Genomic DNA, 20392 nt, shown 5'->3' with positions numbered 1-20392 from the left:
ATTTTTTTCAGAGCAGACGGTTTGCATAGCCACTGCTCTGGAATTGGATATCTCAACGTTCACCACAAGGCCCAAAAGCAAAGTGCTGCAGGCACTGTATTATGGTTCCCCCGTAACTGTGACTTTTCCTCCAGTAGAGGATCTAATGGACATGGCACAAACTGTGGGGCAATCCCCATCATTAACTCCAGCCACTTCTTGTAAAATTGAAAGTACTATATGTTGAAACAACAGGACTGCCCATATCTCTTCAATCATCCACGTCCTTCCTCTCTAGTGGCTGAAGAAGTACAAGCAAGGTATCGCCACGGTTCCCTTTCAGCTCCAGGTGATGAAGAAGGTAGGAAACTTGATGCCTTTGGAAGAAAACTATACTTCTCTGCAGCCTTAACATTTCGTATTGCCCATTTTCAAGCTATCATGGGCTCCTAGAATCTTTTTCTTTGGCCGAGATTGAGCTCTTACATTCAGGACCTCCCTGATGAATGTCAATCTGTCATTAAAGCTTTGCAAGATGAGGCCATAAAACTATCAAAGCAGCAGATGACTGCCAGAAAAGATGTGGCTGATTGCTCTTCTCGCTCTATAGCGTCTTCACTTGTCATAGTATTCACAGGATTGCAGCTTTAGTTAATGTAACATAGCAATTAAAAGGTTGCAGCTACAATTACAAGTAGTATTGCATATAGTAAAAAAGCACGTTGGGCAACACAGTTTAACCTCTGAGCACTAAGATGAAAATACAAGACAGATGGTTAAATATCTATGACTAAGTTCGCCATCTGCAGACCTTTGAAAATACTGACTTGGAATTTATTTATTTTAGGCATGACAAGACAAGCATACAGCAACACATACCATTATAAATGCTATTTGCATAACAGAGCAGGAAGAGAGGGACTTGGGGCACTGCCACCTAGTCATTAGACATTAAAGATGAATAAACAGTTAAGTGATCTCATTCTTGGAACAAGACAAGTTGAAATCTGTAATAAATTACTACCATTTTAGCGTATAGGTTTCAATGTTGTTGATTAAAACTCAATTTATTTCTAAATTAGAAGAAGTCAAGCAACAGCATGTGACCATTAAATAAGCTTCTCTTAAAAATGCTTTTAAGGTCTTTATGGGGGCCTGCATCTGCCCCATTTTAGCAATAGCAGTGCAATTCTAAACAGAATTACACCCTTCTAAGCCCAAGGATTTAAGAAGGGTGTAATTTGGCTCAGGTTTGCAATGTAAAGTAGAGAATCATAAGACAAGCGTCAAAGTTATCTGAGGTTTGGGCACCTCAACATCTTGAAATTTGTCCTAGGGTATTTATGCACTTCAGTATTGAAATGAGACAAAGGAAGGCTCCCCCATCACCTGTGACCAGATCAAGATGTTAATATGTCATGTCCATAGACTAGGAACGTAGGCAGGTTGTATCCTGCTGCTTTTGAGGTTTACAGCTCTTAGACCCAAGGAAAGAATATGTTTCCATTTTAGAAGACAGTAAAACTAATCAGCACCATTAATAGTGACACCGTTCATGTATTTTCAGCTGAAAAATAACATATCCTTACTTCGGCTTCCTTTTCCAGCAAGATTTGATCTTTGTTCACTTCTTCATCCTCTACCTTCCTGCATAGTGGGAAAAGGATGAATTACAATAAACAAATAGCTTTTAAATTCTTACATTTATAATAGCCATGTACATCCCACCACAGACACATTAGAGACAGACAGACAGACAAGAGGGCGGCACACAGGCTAAGGTATATATTCCTGCTGAAAAATATAAAAAGACTACCACCTATATCACAGAGGGGGGAAATGGGTGGGATTTTGCATTCTTGCAGCAACCAAAAATGGCATTTTATAACTGAAGGAGAACAGTTTGGGAGCAGCTGGAAGAAGAAATTCTGCGCAGGTGATCAGGCAAGGGTGTAAGGAAAAATAAAAATTAGAAGGATGGACGACCAGCAAGGAAAAAAGAACATGGGTGGCAGGGGAGAAATGAAAGACAGATGGGAAGGCAGGTGCAACCAGAACAAGAGGAGAGGAAGGTGCAGAAGGAAAGAGGACTTCTGCTCGCAGTTCCTCATGTATCCCATCCCTTCTTAAACGTTATGCATGTATGAACATTTAGCTAAACACCTCACTGCACAAGCAGTCTAATTTATTACTATTATTTAACAATTTAAATCCAAAAGTCAGCTGAGAAAAAAAAATCAAACCAGACTTATGAAATGCAAGACATACTGTATCAACATTTCTCAAGAAATTCCTGGGCTTCTGCAAAAGTACTCCACAGGTCTGAAAATTTTGAAAGGACAGGTGAGCACTCTCATGCTCATCCAGCTAACGCAAAAACAGAGTCCACTCAAGTTTCTAGGAATGGGACAGAATTGGCTTCCCTCTTTCAAAGGGCAGAAATTAACATTAAGTTGCTGCTGCGTACAGTCCACCTAGCTTCTAGACTGCTTCAAAACACAAGCAAGAAACTGCATAGATTGATTGCCAGGATCCAACAGCTCAACCCTAGAAACTCAAATTGGCTGAGTGGCACCGAAATGTAGAGTTCTAATACGATCATCATAGTTACTTCATAAAACTGAACAGGTTTTCATTATATTTTCCAATGAGAGAGATCTGCTAGGAAATTTTTTCAAGGCTCCTTCACACTCTTATTCAGCTAGTTCATTCTGAACACAGTGCTTGAAAAGCTAAAAGAATGAGCTAGTCAGGGGTGGGAGGGGTATGTGTGTTTATATGTATGGTAAACTAGCAGCAATACATTCACCACAAAATCAAAGGGAAAGAATAAGATTAATGAAACAGAACCACAAGTGCAAATATGAGGCACCAACCTGCCACCTTTCTTAAGTCTTTCAGAACGGAAGTTTTCATAATGAAGGTCTTGAGTTACTTCCTGGAGATCTTGCATGTGGGTGCTAGAATGACAGAACAATATTACATAGTCATTATTAGAGGACTAATATAATTTTGCCCTGCCCCAAGCACCGGATCACATATATATTGCTTTCTTTGCCAGACATTTTTTGCTCCTTGTCATATCATCATATTACTTCCACAGGGTTTATTTCCACTAGCGTTTCAGTTACAACTACCTGTAATACACAAAGCCAATACAGGAAGGCAGAGGCCAAGTTTACACGTGTAGAAAACATACATAGGAAAAGGTGTTTCTATTTTGCTCAATTTCACAATTTATTATCAAACAGCAAAAAACTTGGAAGACCATGGAAGCTAAAATTTGATTCCTTGTGGGAATAAACAGCAGCAGCCTTGGAAGAATGATAGAACTGTGCTGGGTATTGAAGTCTTTCCCCTGATCAACTAGGAAGACCAGTTCACATATGTTCAGAACAGTCAGGCTGTATTCTGTACATCCATCTTACAATCTGGTACCTGGAGATGCCCTAGCTTTCATTTACACTACCATATGCCGTTTGTTTCAGGTGTGTAGCCATGTTGGTCTGCAGAAGAGCAAGAATCAGGTCCAATAGCACTGTAATGTTCTGCACGTTAAGTATTTAATTTGGATTTTATTCCTTCTCGCTAATGCGGGCTTCTTAATACTAGTTTCTGTGAGTTTAAATGCAGACCCCTGAGGAAAGGAGGAGGGTGGCTGGACAGGTAAATGGAATGTAATTTGATTGGTCAGAAGCTGTATCCTAGGAGGCAGAGTGAACTGCAGCTTTTAGTCACAGAGCTGAAGGGAAGAGGTGTTCAGTCAGCTTTGGCATATAATGTACTTCCTAACACAGACATGAACTCTGGGACCAGGGCCTGCAATAAACCGAGATGCCAACTCTGTCCTCATATTCACTGCTGGACCTAACAACACCAGTTACACCATCTCAGGTTCATTATCTTGTTCATCTTCCAGTGTTATATATGCCATCAAGTGTAAGCAATGCCCTTTAACTCTCTATACTGGACAAACAGGTCAGCCCTTCCACAAAAGAATAAATGGATATAAATCTGGTATTAAAAACCACAATGTTAAAAAACCGATGGAATAACCTTTTCTTCCAGAACATGCCATCACTGACCTAAGAGTAACAGTTCTCAAGCAGAGAAACTTCAAAGGAAAATTATGGAAGATTGCTGTAACTGAGTTTATCTGTAAATTTGGAACAATGGACCCCCACCCCTCCAAGGCTTAATAGGGACATTGGATTTTTCTCACTGCAGATGCTTTATTTCTGCTTTTTGCACCCCAGCCCTACCAAGCTAGTTCCAGTATTATTATACCTTATATCTGTACTTTAAATACCCCTCAAACCTTTTGAATGGATAAAACCCTACATACTTCCACTTCTAAAAGGTATCTGAAGAAGGGAGTATTGAACTGAAAAGCTCACACCCTGGAGATCTAGTTAGTCTTTAAAGTGCTACTAGACCTGAATCTTGCTCTTCATAACACAGGAAAAAAAATGTACAGACAAGACTGAAAATGCCCAAAGGGAAAAAAGCCACTCAGTAATGCACATAGCTAAATCATTCCCTGTTCACAAATGTTTTCAGACTCTCTACTTTCATACCTACTTACTTCATTCTCTCCTTGTTTGCAGCCTTACAAAGACACAGCAAGTAAGTTAAAAACTGGACAGCTAATTTGGGAACCAAAAGAAAGCAAAGTAAATGTAGACAATTTACTTCACTTACAGTTATTCTGGCATTAAATACAGAACATGTTTTATATAATTCATTTATGATACCGCTCTACAGATATTGAACCCATATTGTTTAAAGTGATTCAATTTTTATAATCTAGAGAAAGGGTAGGGCTATTTGTTTTCTGTAAGAAGTAAAATGGGACAAACAAGTTATTGAGGTAAGGGCAATATGCTTACATTAGCATAGTTCTTAATTTCAAGAAGTCATTGTGCTCTGGATTCTCCACTTCAACAACTCCCCATGGATAGAGTCGACCTCTGACTTTTTTACCTTTGGCTTCAATAAGTTGATTGGATCCCACTACACAAAATGGAATGCTGGCCTGAAATTGAAAATTTAAAAAAGTTATAGCTATATTGTATCTTTCTGAAGTGGCAGGAAACTCCAAATCATTTTAAATACATACAAAAGACAGTTATATTTTTCAAGATGGAAGCACCCTGGTCCCAAACCATTTAGGACTTTGAAAGTCAAAACCAGCATGTAGAACTGGGGCCAAAAATAGAGAGGAAGTGAGTGAAGCTGGATCACTCACAGATCAAGGCGGACAGTCCCAGTCAACAATCCAGCAGCTGCATTCAAACCAGTTATAGTTTGAGAATCTTTCAAAAGGAGCCACATGCAAAATGCTTTATTATAGTTTATACTGGAAGTCACCAAGGCATGAGTAACTATACGCAGATCAGGATTCTCCAAGAACGGTTGCAGTTAGCACAGCAACATAAACTAGTAAAAAAAATGCTCCAATTCACACACATTACCTGAGCATCTACGTGCAATGTTAGATCAAGTACTACATCCAAACCATTAACCTGAGCCTTCAGGGGGAAAAGTACCAGCAAACACTGAACTCCAACCTCTGAGATCAAAGGAACCCCCTACCAAGAGCAGTTATCTTGTCATGATTAAGCTTCAGTTTAGGCACTATCATCTAGACCATTGTTAATTCAAGACACCAGTTAAAAGAAAATGCCACCTCTTAGCATTAGATGAAAAACAGCTGGGGCTATAACTATATTGATGCACTGTACATGTCATGTATGCCAGCATACCTGCCAATATTGTATTCTGCATTTTGTGCTGCTCATAACTGTGTGCTAAGGTTGTATTCTGTTGTATCATCTAGGAGTGTGTAAACCGCTAACATGAAATGTACAGGAGAGCCAATAGGGCCTTTCTTATCTGTTGAAAATATTTACTTTCACTTTTGTAGCAAGTGTCCTTGGATGCAAGCTGCGGGCAACGAGCGATGTATCTTTTCTCAGAGACTGGGATGATTTCATTCTGTACTCAAAATAGACAGGACAACAAGAATTCCTAAAAGCTGGAATACAGGAGTTATAGTTCCTATTTTTAAGAAAGGCAACAAAAGTGACCCAAATAACTATAGACCTATCAGCCTCCTAAGTATAATAAGTAAGTTGTATGCTAGTCACCTGAAAGGAAAACTCTGGGAGTGGATTGAGCAAAATAATATTCTGAGAGAAGAACAGGCTGGATTTAGACCAAGATGTTCAACCTTGGATCACTGTGTAATTTTGGACCATTTGATTACCAAATACGCATCTAATAATATCGTTTCCCTGTATGCAGCCTTTATAGATTTTAAATCTGCTTTTGATATGATACATCGTAACCTATTATGGGAAAAGCTAAAAGGGATGGGTATTGAAAAGAGATTGTTGATCCTAATAAGGGCTCTATACAGGAATACTAAGATCCAGGTAAGGACAGATCCCCAAGGCCATCTCACAGAAGCCATAAAAGCAGAGAAAGGGGTTAAACAGGGCTGTATTTTAGCACCAGCTCTGTTCAACCTCTTTATAAATGACCTAAGGGGAATACTTAAACTGTCCGGAGGTACATGCCCCCAAGGTTGCTGACAGGCATGTCCCCCTTCTGCTATATGCAGATGATGCAGTATTAATCTCTAGAACCCCCAGTGGCCTTAAACGAGCTATGGAAATATTCGCTCAATACTGTCAGGCCAATTACATCAAAATTAATTATCAAAAATCAAAGGTTCTAGTTTTTGGAAGCAAATTGCGAACTTACCAGTGGAAGATAGACTCGGTGGATATTGAGCAAGTCCGTTGTTTTAAATATTTAGAAACTGCCCTTCAGGCGTCAGGCTCTAGAAAAGCTCATGTGGACCATGTTACAACAAGCGCATTTAAAAGTGCGCAAGCGATTGAGAAATTTTATTGGTCTTCCGGGGGCCGGAATGTTGCAGCAGCAGTCAAGATTTTCAAGGCTAAGTCTCTTGCCCAATTACTTTATGCGGCGCCCTTGAGCATAACAACACATCAGTCTTATTGGCAGTCACTGGAAAAAGTGCAATCCAAGTTTTTAAGGCACATTTTGCAGGTTCCCTTTTGTGTCCCTAATGCACATATTCGTTTGGAATCCGGTATGGTCACTGTAAAAGCACGCTTGTGGATTGCTACCATTGTCTATTGGTTTAAGCTAATAACTAATCCCTCCGGTTTAACCGGTTTAATAGCATGAGATTCTAGAGTACCACATTGGATCAAAGAAATGGAGCGCAAATTGGGTTATTATGGTCTTTCCAAACAGTTTTTGATGAATATGGAACATGACTTGGTCAAACCCTTTGTGAACCAAAGAATCCTGGATATTGAAAGGCAGAACGACTTGAGTCAAGTCAAAGGGTATTTTCCGGGAATAGATAGTCTAAACCAAGTGATAATGATGCCTTACTTACAAAACTTGGATAAAGCAGATTATAGAAGAGCAGTTACCCTCCTTAGAACGGACACGTTACCATCAGCGGTCATGGAGGGCAGATATGCAAAACAACCACTCGAGAAAAGAGTATGTATATGCGGGGCTGGAAAGATAGAAACTAGGGGACACGTACTCTTCGAGTGTGAGCTTTATCAAAATATTAGGGCAATCTTCATAACTCCAATTTGTAATCAGTTCCCAGGTAGAAATGATAGATTCTATCTAGATAAGCTTTTAGCAGATAAGGACCATGAAATTACATTAAAGGTGGCAAATTTTGCTGTGCAGGCCATACGGATTAGGAAGTATTTTACAGGGGGAAATATTTAAATATTTTATAATGTTAAGGATTTAAATATTTAATAATTTGGTCTTAGGCACTCAGGTTTTAAGGTTTTAAATATTTAAGAATCTGTACCCTGAAATTTTAGTGAATAGATTTGTAAATAATATGACTTACCCTGACTGTAGGTGGTATGCTATTATTGTGTGGTCTATGACCGTAATAAAGATATCTGTTCTGTTCATTCTGTACTCTGTCGAGCCTAAACTAATCAGTTCCCATGTAACTCTTTGGGGTTTTGCACCAGAATGTAAACGGAACCAAAGACGGGAAGTTTCCCTATAATTAGTAGTGCCCTGTTTGAATAGTCACTTCTGCCAATTGCTACCTTTGTGTGAACACCCTGAATGGAATGGATCTCTAACAAAGTTGCTTCAACTGGAACACCGGTGTGTTAACTGTGGAGAATTTGAAGGGACCTAACTGCCAGGGACTGACAGTACACCTGAACTTCCAGTTGACACTTCCACCCCATGGCTTATGTCAAACAAGATGAGAATCCTTAAAGTCTTGTAGCGGTTCATTTCCCCTTGAATCCCCTTTCCTAGACATTATCTTTCTAGCAGCCTCTGTATCCTCTCTGTATTCTTTGCTTCCTCTTCTCCTTCCCCTCACTAACCAATCTTTCTTTTATCTGCCACTCCCGTTTTATTTATTTATTTATTTATTTATTTATTTATTTATTTATTTATTTATTTATTTATGCCTCTCCTTTCTACCAATGGGGAACAGAAGACCTTACATCATGCTCTTCTCCTTGACAACAACCCTGTGTTATTAAGCTGAAAGAGTGTGACAGGTTCATGGTGACCCAGAAAACTTCCATGGAACAGTAAGGATTTCAACCTTGGTCTCCCAGATCCTAATTTGACACTCTAACTAGAACATTTCACTAGCATTCCACTTTTCCTCCTTCCATCCTTGGGAAAAGTCTAGCTCAGTTGCAAAAGACAAGCAGTATCAAATCACTCTGGTGGGTTGTGTGGTGGCCATGGCTGGGCTCAGGCCATGACAAGTCCTCTTCCAGGATAGGAAGCTGGAGTAGAGTAGGCCAAAATAGCCTTGGAAAGTTATTTGTCCCTCCCTCTCATCTATTACTGGCAGAAACCAAGGTTTGAAGGGAAGCAATATTGTTATGGTTGCTTAGCAACTCCCCCAATGGCAGCTGAGACATTAATTTCTTAAATGTACAAGTTCAGCTTTAGCTATTTTGGAACTTTTAATCATCTAACATACATGTATTTTTAGGTTTCAGATTTTTCTGTGAACCTTGGGCTTTTGTCAGGTTTGTAGAAAGAGCCATCTCGTCTGTTCATTGCTACAATCTCTAGATTTAAGTATCCACAGCTGGAGCTATGTTCATATTTATATACTGATAGCATAAGCAGTACAATGAAATCTTGCGGGATCCCACAGGCCAAAGGTCACATGGAAGAACAGTAGTCTCTTGCTTAACTTTCTAGTACAACCTAGTCTGCAGGAAGGCTCAGAACCACCATAACATAGTATTATTCAAGCCCACCTCAGCAATGTTGTACAGATAAAAAAATTCATGGTATTAGAAATCATTGAGAAATCCAGGAAACTAGGACATACTTCTCCAGTCCAACTTGCAGCATGTACCATCAATTAGTGACTTGTTTCAGGGCTCAAACTGGCCAAAAATCAAATCGAAAAGTATACAAGATTATCTGCTTCATCCAAAAGACCCTAATGCTGAGAACGAAGCCACCACACTCTCACTCACCATGCCCAAGAATGGAATATTGGTGAACAGCCAAATTGTTAAAAAGGGAAGTGTCAAGAGTTTTTTTTCCAGAAGTGGTCATACCACTACTTTCTTAAGTGGCATGGGGACTCCCCTCCACTTCAGTAAGCTATTTACTATTTTATTTAATTTATTAAATTTCTAACACGCCCTCCCCACGAACAGGCTTAGGGTGGGTAACAACAATATTAAATTACAATAACAATACAGTATAAATACAAAGTATAAAACTCAATTTAAAATCATAAAAACATATTCATCAGCTGCAAAGATATTAAGCTATTCACATTGCCTGCCCCCACCAACTTATCAGCTAGCAAGGGCAATGGTCAAGCATGTTAATTGCAGGCCTCACCTCATACATGTCCACATCCCCAGGTTGCACAGACTGAAAAGTATCAATAGCACTGGAAGTGGCTGCCTCAGAGCCTACCAGCAATTCATGCAATAATCTTCATCAATGATTGTTACACGATAAACAGTTTTTACCTTCAGAAGTCTGGTCTGTTCTTTAAAGTCTTCATCTTCATCAGATTCCGCATCAGGCAAGTGATAAATCTTGATGCTATGTTCTTCAATTTCATCCAAAATCTGGAAGAAAATACACAGGAATATGGACCTAGAATCCAAAAGAATGCACGTGGAATTAGGCATTTCCACCTCTGATTTTGCACTGCATTTCCTCGTATCCAGGGGTGGTCTTAGTGATTCTGTGGCTCAAGGAAGAACTGAAAGAAGGGGCCCCAGAGTCACTGGGCAGGGCCCACACATGGCCTGCCCCATAAAGGAGAAAGGAAGAAAAATCTGGTTAGCCGCACACCACCTCCCTGTGCTGCATGGGCACCTCTGGGGTTTGGCAGGCCAGACACCTCCTCCCTGCAATGTATGGATGGCTGCCCCAGATGCTTTGTACCAAAGACCATCCCTCCTTAGGCCCCCTAGAAGATACTCTCTCACTTAGAATGGGGTTTGAATATATTTGTTGACTTATTAACATTATTTGTAGTTCACCTTTCTCACCGAGATTCAAGGTGGAATATAATGTAGGTTAAAAACAAATCAACAGGATAGGACACCCCATAAGCAATGCAATAGGATTTGGATTGCAGAAACTTGAAAACAAGCACTAATCTGAAAATGGAGCTGAAACAAAGCACATGCATTAATATGACACTTTACATAATACAGAAATTACACAGTAGGATCATCCTTTTTTACAATAGACAATATGTACTATACATATTAGTGTAGTCTACAGTCCCTATCCTGTTATCAAAGCATTTTTCTGAAACATTTTATTACAGTGCATCACTAATTAATGTAAAAAGCTCTCCTGAATAATTCAGTTTTGCATAGGCTGTGGAAAGCCAGGAGGGCGTGAATTTTTCTGACCTCATTAGGAAGGTCATTCCATAAAGAGGGGGGCCACAAGAGTACCTGTTGATTTTACTCATTTTCAGTATATCATCTACAGGAGGCTGTGCTCCAATAAGTGAAGCTGTTGTAGTGGACCATAGAAGGAAAGGCAGTCACACAGATATGACGGGCCAAGGCTATGAAAGCATTTGCATGTGATAATCAATACCATGAATTGAGCCTGGTAACTGCAAAGAGCTGGAGTTAGACAGGAGTTGCTTTTAACTTGTGTACAGGACTGATTGGATCGCACGCAAAATCAACACATATACCCAGCTTAAAGTAAGAAAAAAAAGGGCAGGGTGAAAGAGTGCATTAAGCTGTATTTCATACCAGGTTCTTAAAAGTAATACCCATGTTGATAGAATTTTAAGACATACATCAGTATTGCTCCTATTGTGTCTTTCTGGCTGTACCAAACTTTTAACAAAATGCTTCAAATGCATCCATAGCTATATTAAAAACTTACCCTTTTCTTCAGCCTCTCTCGCTCCTTCAGAGTAAGAGAATCAGCTTTTGCAATTACAGGCACAATATTCACTTTGTTGTGTATAGCCTTCATGAACTCAACATCCAAGGGCTTGAGACTAAAAATAAATGTTAATTAGTTACAATTCCTTCACAAACTAAACAGGAAACATAACATACAAGAACGTTCAAATAAAACTCTTAATTTCTATTCTTTTAAAGCCATTTTAACTTCATTATCACCCACATATAGAAGTAGTAATTTGAATATTTGCTTTTTAGAATACTATAAGTACAAAGATCAGATTGTAACAAATTCTTTCACCACAAATCCATAATACCTACCCATGTCCAAATGGTGAAATGAAATAGAAACAGCAATGAACTCGATTATCTACAATATGCCGTCGGTTCAAACCACTCTCGTCATGAAGATAGCGTTCAAATTGCTCATCAATATAGGAAATGATAGTTTTGAAACTGTAAATCAAATATGGACAATTATTCTGATTTAAAAATCCATTCTCTGAAATAGCCAGTTGCGTTTAAACAATGAATAACTCTTCAAAGAAAAATCTCAAAAGAGAATGATACTCCTGGTTAGTTAAGAAGCTTTAAAACTCTTTTAAAAGACATTACAACGAAGTATATGTGAACAAGAACCTATGAAAACAGTCTAATCCTAGGAATAGTATTAAAACCATTGTGCTTATCAGTGATCTTTCTAATTTCAGCAAGATTCTCAGATGTACGTACGTATACACACAGCTTTACTTTTCTAAGAATAGCATGTAGCTCATTAATTCTAGTTTGTAGAATGGCTGGAATAGAAGCGCCTACAAAATTACCAAGCTTGCTTTTAACACCACAATTAATTTACAGATTAACACGCTAAGGAAGGGAGAAGTCAGACTGCTTCAGATTAACCAAATTTTCAAGAATAGTCTTATTATAAGGGCAGGAGACAGATGAACTGCCAAACACACAAGACTGCCAAGCTGCTGGGAAATTATTACAACTCCATACATGCATTCTTCACAAAACAAAATATATATTGGGAAGCATCTCAACAAATTTCATGCCCATAGGATTGAAATTTAGTTCATTTTTTTCCTATTGCAATCTCCAAGGAGTTCAGGGCAATGCACTTGACTCTCCGCTTCTCCAGGTCATCAACAATCATGCACTGTGGCTTAAGCAGTCACAGTAGCCCAGGATCATTCAGAGAGTTTCAGGTTGAATAAGGATTTGAATTTGGGCCTCTGTAAAGCATAGTCCAACACTCTAGCCACTAGACCATACTGACTCATATCAGGGAACTATGTATGAAAACAACTTTTACTTTAAGGGGTCAGGGGTTCACAACACATGAATATATTTATCTCCCTTATCATAAAGGGAAACCATTCCACAGTATTCTTCCCATTCAATATCTTGTCTCTACTTGGAGTAATTTACAATACAAGAATGAAAGGAGCACTGCTTGCCCAACCTCAACTTCCTGCCTGACCCCTTGTGGCACCAGTACAAAAGTCATGATCTTCCAAAAAAAAAAAAAAAAAAGAAGTCTACATTGAAGCCTTCCATGAGGATATTTAGACTGGTAGCTGTGTGGATCTGCAGTAGAACAGCAGGATTTTCATCCAGTGGCACCTTAGAAACAAGATTTTCAGAGGATTAGCTTTTGAGAGTCAAGAGCCCCCTTTTTCAGGCACAGTTTTGAAGGGATCTCAGACTCTTGAAAGCTTATACTCTGAAAACCTTGTTGGACTCTTAAGGTGCCACTGGATGAAAATCCTGCTGCATTGAAACCATTCTTTACTCTGCTGATGGCTCTAGCAAAATATTTTCTGAATTGTACATCTTTAACAGTTAAGACATTTTGTTCTTCTGTTTTGCTTATTTGCATTTACAATAGACATAATCAAATTCATTCTCACATTATTTGGGGTGGCATCACCAACCAGCTCAAAAGCAACACATGAAGTAGCCAAACCCAGCAAATGCTTCATGAGAATTTGCCCAAGTGGGGATGTAAAAGAGAAAAGTAAGAACTGGTTAGGACACTCGAAGTTGGAAGGTGTCCTAGAATATTTTTGTGCTGTTGCTGAAGGCTTGGAAAGACATCTTTGTATCCAACCTATTATTTATGCTAAGTATTACGTTTAAATTTATTTATTTATCTAAATTTATTACATTATACTTAAAATATAAATTCCTGAAATTAACTCACAACACTAGGGCAAGTGACTGGATCTCTGGCATGTTCTTTTATGGTAAACAGTAGCCATGGGATGCTCCAATTCAGATCAGGGCTGTGGCACAGATGGAAGGGAAATTAACTCTCTCAACATCAAACTTTTCCTCAGCACCAATATTTGCCCTTGGGTAACATACAGGCACCACAGAGGCAACTTTTACCACCCCCAAAGCAATTCTGTGGGGATATCTGAGCTCAGTAAAGCAACCAGAGGTTAACACTGCCTGTGTGCACTATGGTCAATCTAAAATGGGGCCTCCTACATGCAAAAAAATACACTGACTGTTCTAGTATCTCATTTGGCTCAGCCCTACCTTTAAACACATAAAGCAAGTTAACAAATACATTGCATAAATACATACCAGTCTCGACAATTGATAGCATCACCATATCCTGGAGTGTCCACAACAGTCAGGCGGAGCTTTACACCCCTTTCTTCAATTTCAACAGTTGAAGCTTCAATCTGCACAGTCCTTTCAATTTTCTCTGGAAAGGTAACAACATCTCATCTCAGAAGACTATTGAAAGTGAAGCTTGATGCAAAATGAGGAAATAATAGCAATCAGCATCCGACAAGTCTGATCAAATTATAGGTCCTTTTTACACTAGGACTTTAAAGCGTTTCAGTATCTGTTCTGCTTCCTATGTTTGCAGGAGTTTCACACTTGCAAAGTAGTCATGGGACACAGTACCGATGTTTGTCTGTGATATCCCTGATTTTTCCCCTGAGGACATTTTGTTATTTTGAAGCCGCTGCCAAGTCATGTCTGACCCAATTAATGTCAGTGCGAACTCTACACTCCCCTTCTGCTTCTCTTCTCCCCCCTCTCCTTTTCCCTGGGAGCTGATTGGTCTGTGCGGAATTAATCACTCCCACTCTCCTCAGCTCTCTGAACTTCTTTTCTGCCATTTTTATCAGTAAAGCGAGGTAAGGGTCATAAGGCTGCTTCTCCACGGGCTTCCTTCCTCCCAGGTATGCACACACACTCTTTTCCCCCAGGAACGATTCCTAACCTTGATGCTTATTCCCTGCTGGCTTTAAAAGCCAAGAAAGGGTTAAATGGCTTCTTTTCCTTTCCTCCCTTGGGGTATGCGCACACACCTTTTTTTTCTAAAGGCAAGAATGGGTTGTAAGGTTGTAACATTGTAATGTTACTGCACATTCTTCCTGGCTTTAAAAGCCAGGAAAGGATTGAAAGGCTGCTTTCCCCTCCCTCCCAGGCATGTTTCCGGCTTTACCAAAGGGAAAAAAACCCCAAGTGTTTTGCACAGCCTTTTGGAAACGAAGTGGCAGGGAAGCTGCCAGGATGGGATGAAGCAGCAGCATTTTAATCTTTTCCTGGCTCGGCTTTAAAAATAAATAAATGAAAGTGGAACAAACATGAAAAGTATCTGTTTTCCCACAGAACTCAGCCACCAATTACCTCCCCAGTGGGTATGGGACAGCCCAATCAGCAAAATGGGGGGGGGAATGGGTTCCAACCTTGCAACTTTACTACATCTGCTCAAAGTTTTTTAAAAAGTGTGACGTGAACTGCAAAGCCTCGAAAGCCCAAAACTGCACCAAGGCTTCAAAGTCAGTCTAAAATGAAAAACAAGATGCCAAATCGAAACTGCCTCGGACAGTGCGGAACAGGAGGGTGCCATGCTGAAACCTTTGCAATTGCCGCAAATGCTCATAAATGGCGGTTTAAACCGTAAGTGCGAAAAGGACCAAAATACAGATGAAATGCAAACCAGTTATGAGGTACCAAAATGTCCTTTCACCTATCAGTTGCAGAACGGAATTAGAAAGTAGAACCAGCCAAATTTTACTGATTTTTTTTCTGAAAATTTGATTAAAATTCTGGATACTTGATTAGATTCTGAATACTTGGATTTTACTAAATCAGGCAAAATTTTGTATTTTAATCCAAATTCTGAACTGAACTGCACACCCCTAGTCGAACGTATCCCTGGAATCCAACACCCTCCCTCCATTTTGTGACAATGCAGTGACTAACACATAAGGAATGCAAATGAAGCAACTGTGAATAAAAGGAACCTTAGTTATTGTTCAGGACCAATAAAAAGTATCTATACGGTATGCTAGTATTTCTTAGACCAGGGGTGGGCAATTGTTTTGGCTCGGGGGCCACTTTGCGGGAGCGGAGGTTAGCAGAGGGCCGCACCTTTTAAAATGATTGCATTCATTAGTTAACCAACTTACACTAAAAATGATTAACTTCATTTTGATTCCACCCCACTTCACGCAGCTCTTCCATACTTCATTGTTGTCTTCACAACAGCCCTGAGAGGTAGGCTAGGCTGAAAGATAACTGCATGGGAAGAAGTGGGCTCTCCTCCCTTGTAATAAGAAGTTTGGTAATCTTTAAGGTGCTGCAAGGCTCCTCTTCATTCCTGGCTGGCCCAAGGTGGGTTGCCAGCCTCCAGGTGATGGCTGGAGATCACCTGGAATTACAACTGATCTCCTGGCAACAGAAATCAGTTCCCCTGGAGAAAATGGCTGATTTGGGGTGTGATCACTTGGCACTACATCCTGTTAAGGTCCTTCCCCTCCCCAAACCTTGCCCTCTCCACGCTCCAAATCTCCAGGAATTTCACAACCTGGAGCTGGCAACCCAAAGAAGAATTGATTTGAATGGGCTTAGACTGGGGTAACTCTGCTTAGGATAGCCCGGTTCACCCTCATGGCGAGCGGCCACCCGAGCTAGTGTCTCCTTCGCAGGCCTGCATCCTAACCATTGCATGGCACTGCCCAGAGAGCCCTTCCCTACCGAGCCCCCCTACCTGCTGGAAAGAGAGCTGCTCCGGGGGCGCTTTGCAGCCGGCCGGCAGCCCCACCGCGCACCGGCTGACCAGGCAGTGGTAGCACAGGGGTGGGGGGTGGGGTCCCAGTTCTGCACCAGCGGCTCCAGCCGGCCCCGTGCCCCGCCTTACAGGCGCTGCACGAGGCCGCCCAGGGGCAGCACCTCCGCGTAGCAGCGCCGCAGCAGCGCCCGCCACTGCCACTCCATGATCCCGGCCCACCCAGCCCCGCCTCGCTGCCCGCACCCATTGGCTGCCCTGCCGGCCCGCCCTGCCTGCGTGCCTGGGTCCGAGCGCCGGCGGTGTTCACACGTGCTCTGCGGGGGAAGTCTCTTGCCGCCCGCATGTCCCGGGGAGAGCCGGCAGGCCAGACTTCAGGCCAGAGTGAAGCGCGAGAGCGGGCTGTGTTGGCGGGCCACAAAAAACTCTTTAGCGGGCCGCATGTGGCCCGCGGGCCGCAATTTGCCCACCCCTGTCTTAGACCGATATGGGGAAAAAACCAGAATTCATGTTTACCAGCTGCTCCTGGGATTATCCTTTCTGGATACAGGTCTGTTAAGAATAGGCTGTTTATTAGAGTAGATTTTCCCAGTCCAGACTCACCTATGAATCAATTGAAAATAAGTTAGTAAGCAAATTACATAATTAACTTTTCCAAAAGCCATATAAATAACCTGAGTTGTTACTTCTTACACAAAATTTAATACTCTTACTGTTGCTAATTGAATAATTAGTAAAGAACACAAGAACAGCTGCACAGGGTCAGAACAAAAGTCTAACTAATCCAGTATCCTGTTTCCCAGTGCCTAACCAGATGTCCCCCAAAAGCTCTTAAACAGAGCAAGGACGTAACAGCCATGCCCTGCTACTGTTTTCTGGAAAGTATTACTTGATAGCCCCAGAATATGGAGGTTCCACTTAGCCATCATAAATGTATCTAGTCCCCTCTTAAACTCATCTAGGCTAAAGATCAATACCACATCCTGTGGAAGCAAATTCCATACTGTATTTTTTGTGTGTACTTTGTATATACTTTGAATCTACTGCCAGTCAATTTGATTAGGTGATTCTGAGCAGTAAGGAAGTGTGAGAAAAGGTCTTTTTACTTCTTAACCATGCATAATTTTATAAAATCTGTATCACCCCTTCCCCCTCAGTTCTTTTTAAACTAAAAAGCCCCAAATACCCCAAAGCCCTTTCTTACAAAGAAGGTGACCACTTTCATTTCCGTATTTTGTACCTTTCCAGCAATAATATTATTTTCATGAAAGGGTAACAAGAACTGCACACAGTATTCTAAAAGGAGCTGCACCATAAAGGCATTGGGATACTGGCAGTTTTATTCTCTTTTCCCTATTTACTTTTTGTTTATACCTCTTCCCACTCCATTTCTCCTCAATGGAACCCAAGTAGCTTATAACATTCTCCTCTTAAAATAACCTTGTGAGGTAGGTTAGGCTAAGAGTGCATAACTGGCTCAAGGTGAACCAGCAGACTTCCATAGCAGAATAGGAATACCAACCTGGGCTTCTCAGATCCTATTCTGGGAATCTAACCACTATATAGCACTGGATCTCCCTGGTATGGAACTACCTTTTTATTGCTCCACATTCTAAATGCCTATTTTCTTTAAGGAACCTACACAGCCAGATCACAATCCACTCAGCTTCCGTTACCACCACCCCAAATTTCTTTTAAGCGTCAATAGTTTGGTTCCATTATTTAAATGGAGCTGGTCTCTTCTGTATAGACTCATCACTTCCAAAAAAATCCTCCTTCATGTAATAAATGTAAACCATTTGTTCTGAAGCCTCTGCCTCATTTGTTTGAGACCCTATAGATTTGCCAGACTAGTTTGGCCTTCTGCATGGAACAAAGATCTTTTGCCTCATTGCTGGAAAGATATCTTCAGTACAACAGGATATCAATTTATCACCCATGGAACAGGCTCCTTCTAAAGGAGCTAGGGGAGTTCAGTAAGGGAGGTTGAGGGGGATCAGGAGAGAATCCTTTAGCTCAAGTTCCCTGAGAAAGGACATAAAGACTCCACATCAACAATGAGGGTGGTGTGCTGCAATATCCTTCCTGCTATGGAAATCATACCGATTGAGGTAAGCCATGCTATTTCAATCCTAAAACACCTTTAAACTACCAAACCAGGTACAAACGTAGAAAGCTAACAGGAGAGTGGGATCTATCCAGCATTCCAGAGAGCACCACACGTATGATTGTGCCCACTGGGCAGAAACTGTGGGTGCGTGCTCAATGCAAAGGGAACAGGTTGGGGGTGGGGAGAGTTGAGGACAAAACTTTCAAGGACCTACTAGAACAGTGCCACTCCTCCACTGGTGGCATCTCTTTTCTTGTTGTGGATACTGAGACTTGAGGTTGGAGGATATTGGCCTGAGGAAGATGACGATGTTTTCCACATGCACACTTAACATATGCCTGCCTCCTCTTCCTCAAGGTCAGAGCACAGGGCAACTGCCTTGACCTTGGGCCACCCTCTCCAGCCTTGGGCCAGGACTGAGCCTCAGAAATGGGGAATGGTTTCACGGTCACCCATGTCTCCCTCTTCCTTCAAGGTACTTGAGTTTTCCCACCTGTAGCGTGGGTTGGTTGTGGCTGCTCCAGTGTCACTGCCATCCCTGGGTGCTCCCAGTAATTGCAAGGGGCGGGGGGTCCCCTAGACCAGGTTTTTTGGGTATTTGATCCACAAGAACTGGATCTGCTTTGGACCTTTGTAATTTTGCACTTGATGGAGTTGAACAGAAGCAATGTCTGCTTATTTCTCCTGCACTAGAAAAATGCCTCATTTCTGCTGCAAGCTGTTTCATCAATTGATCTGCTGAGGATTTGTCGGTTTTCATCAGTGGAACAGTTAAGAATGGGCTGAGAAAACTTGCAAGGTTTTTTTACTGCACCATTTGTCAAAACTTTTTAAAAAGAAAACACTAGATTGGTTGCTGATCAACCAATCAGTACTCAGGGGGATAAAGGGGAAGGTGAATAGCAGAGCCAAGTCTCACACCAAAGAAAACATTCTGCACTTCAAAAAAGCCCTGGTTTGACTTTGCTGTGGGGCGGGGGGGGGGGGGGAGCCCATCAGGGTATATGTGCAGGGAGAAAACCCAAAGAAACTATGGAGGAAAATAGACTCTGCAGCTGATACAGAACCATGCAGAATGCAAAAAATTCTAGGGAGCAGTTGAGACCAAATCAGGGTATTTTGATGATGCAGGCAAAACTCTGGAGAGAAATCAATGCAGTATGGGGCCAGAACTGATGAAAAAGTCCAGTGTGGAAAAGACCAACGACACCTTATAAGAGAGACTGGCTCCTTGGATGATGGTCTAATATCGTCTCATACTTAGGATAGCCACCTAGAGTTGGGGGAACTAAATTTTTTGATAGTGGGTGATTTGATTATTAGGAATACAGAGCACAGAGTTTCTGACAAAGTGTTTTGGCCAGATGGTGACTTGCCTGCCTTGTGGAAAGGTTGTGGACATCACACACTGTCTAGATAGATTAACAGATACTGCTAGGGAGTAGTCAGCCATTGTGATGCATGTTAGCATCAATAACACTCGGAAATGTAGTGGTGTGGTCCTGGAGGAAAAATGTAAGTTACTAGGCAAAAAGTTCAAGGACAGGACCTCAAAGATAGTCTCAGAATTGCTGTTACCAGTTCCACATGCAAGACCAGCTAGACAGGTGCAGATTACAGAGCTCAACGCATGGATGAAAAGCTAGCACTGGGAGCTGAGATTTTTTAGGCACTGGGAAAGTTTGAGACATGCTGAAGCTGTACAAAAGGAACAGACTTTACTTGAACCAAAAGGGAACCACACTGCTGACACTTCTTATCAAAATGGCAGCAGAACAG

General features: G+C 41.2%; 1 protein-coding gene across 2 annotated transcripts in view; it reads right to left on the bottom strand.

Annotated features, from left to right (window-relative positions):
- SEPTIN2 (septin 2) overlaps nt 1-20392 on the bottom strand; it is a 40952-nt gene that overhangs the window by 10934 nt on the left and 9626 nt on the right. For both annotated transcript variants that reach the window (XM_054983317.1, XM_054983319.1), the window contains exons 4-11: nt 17020-17106; nt 14058-14181; nt 11781-11915; nt 11437-11554; nt 10041-10142; nt 4869-5014; nt 2856-2939; nt 1569-1626 (exon numbers count right to left, since the gene is read on the bottom strand). In XM_054983317.1, the coding sequence (XP_054839292.1) occupies nt 1569-1626; nt 2856-2939; nt 4869-5014; nt 10041-10142; nt 11437-11554; nt 11781-11915; nt 14058-14181; nt 17020-17106 (854 nt within the window). The remainder of the gene's footprint in view (nt 1-1568; nt 1627-2855; nt 2940-4868; nt 5015-10040; nt 10143-11436; nt 11555-11780; nt 11916-14057; nt 14182-17019; nt 17107-20392) is intronic.

Source organism: Eublepharis macularius, chromosome 6 (genome assembly GCF_028583425.1).
Source record: "Eublepharis macularius isolate TG4126 chromosome 6, MPM_Emac_v1.0, whole genome shotgun sequence".
NCBI classification, from domain to species: Eukaryota; Metazoa; Chordata; class Lepidosauria; order Squamata; family Eublepharidae; genus Eublepharis; species Eublepharis macularius.
This window is presented reverse-complemented; position numbering and strand designations above follow the sequence as displayed.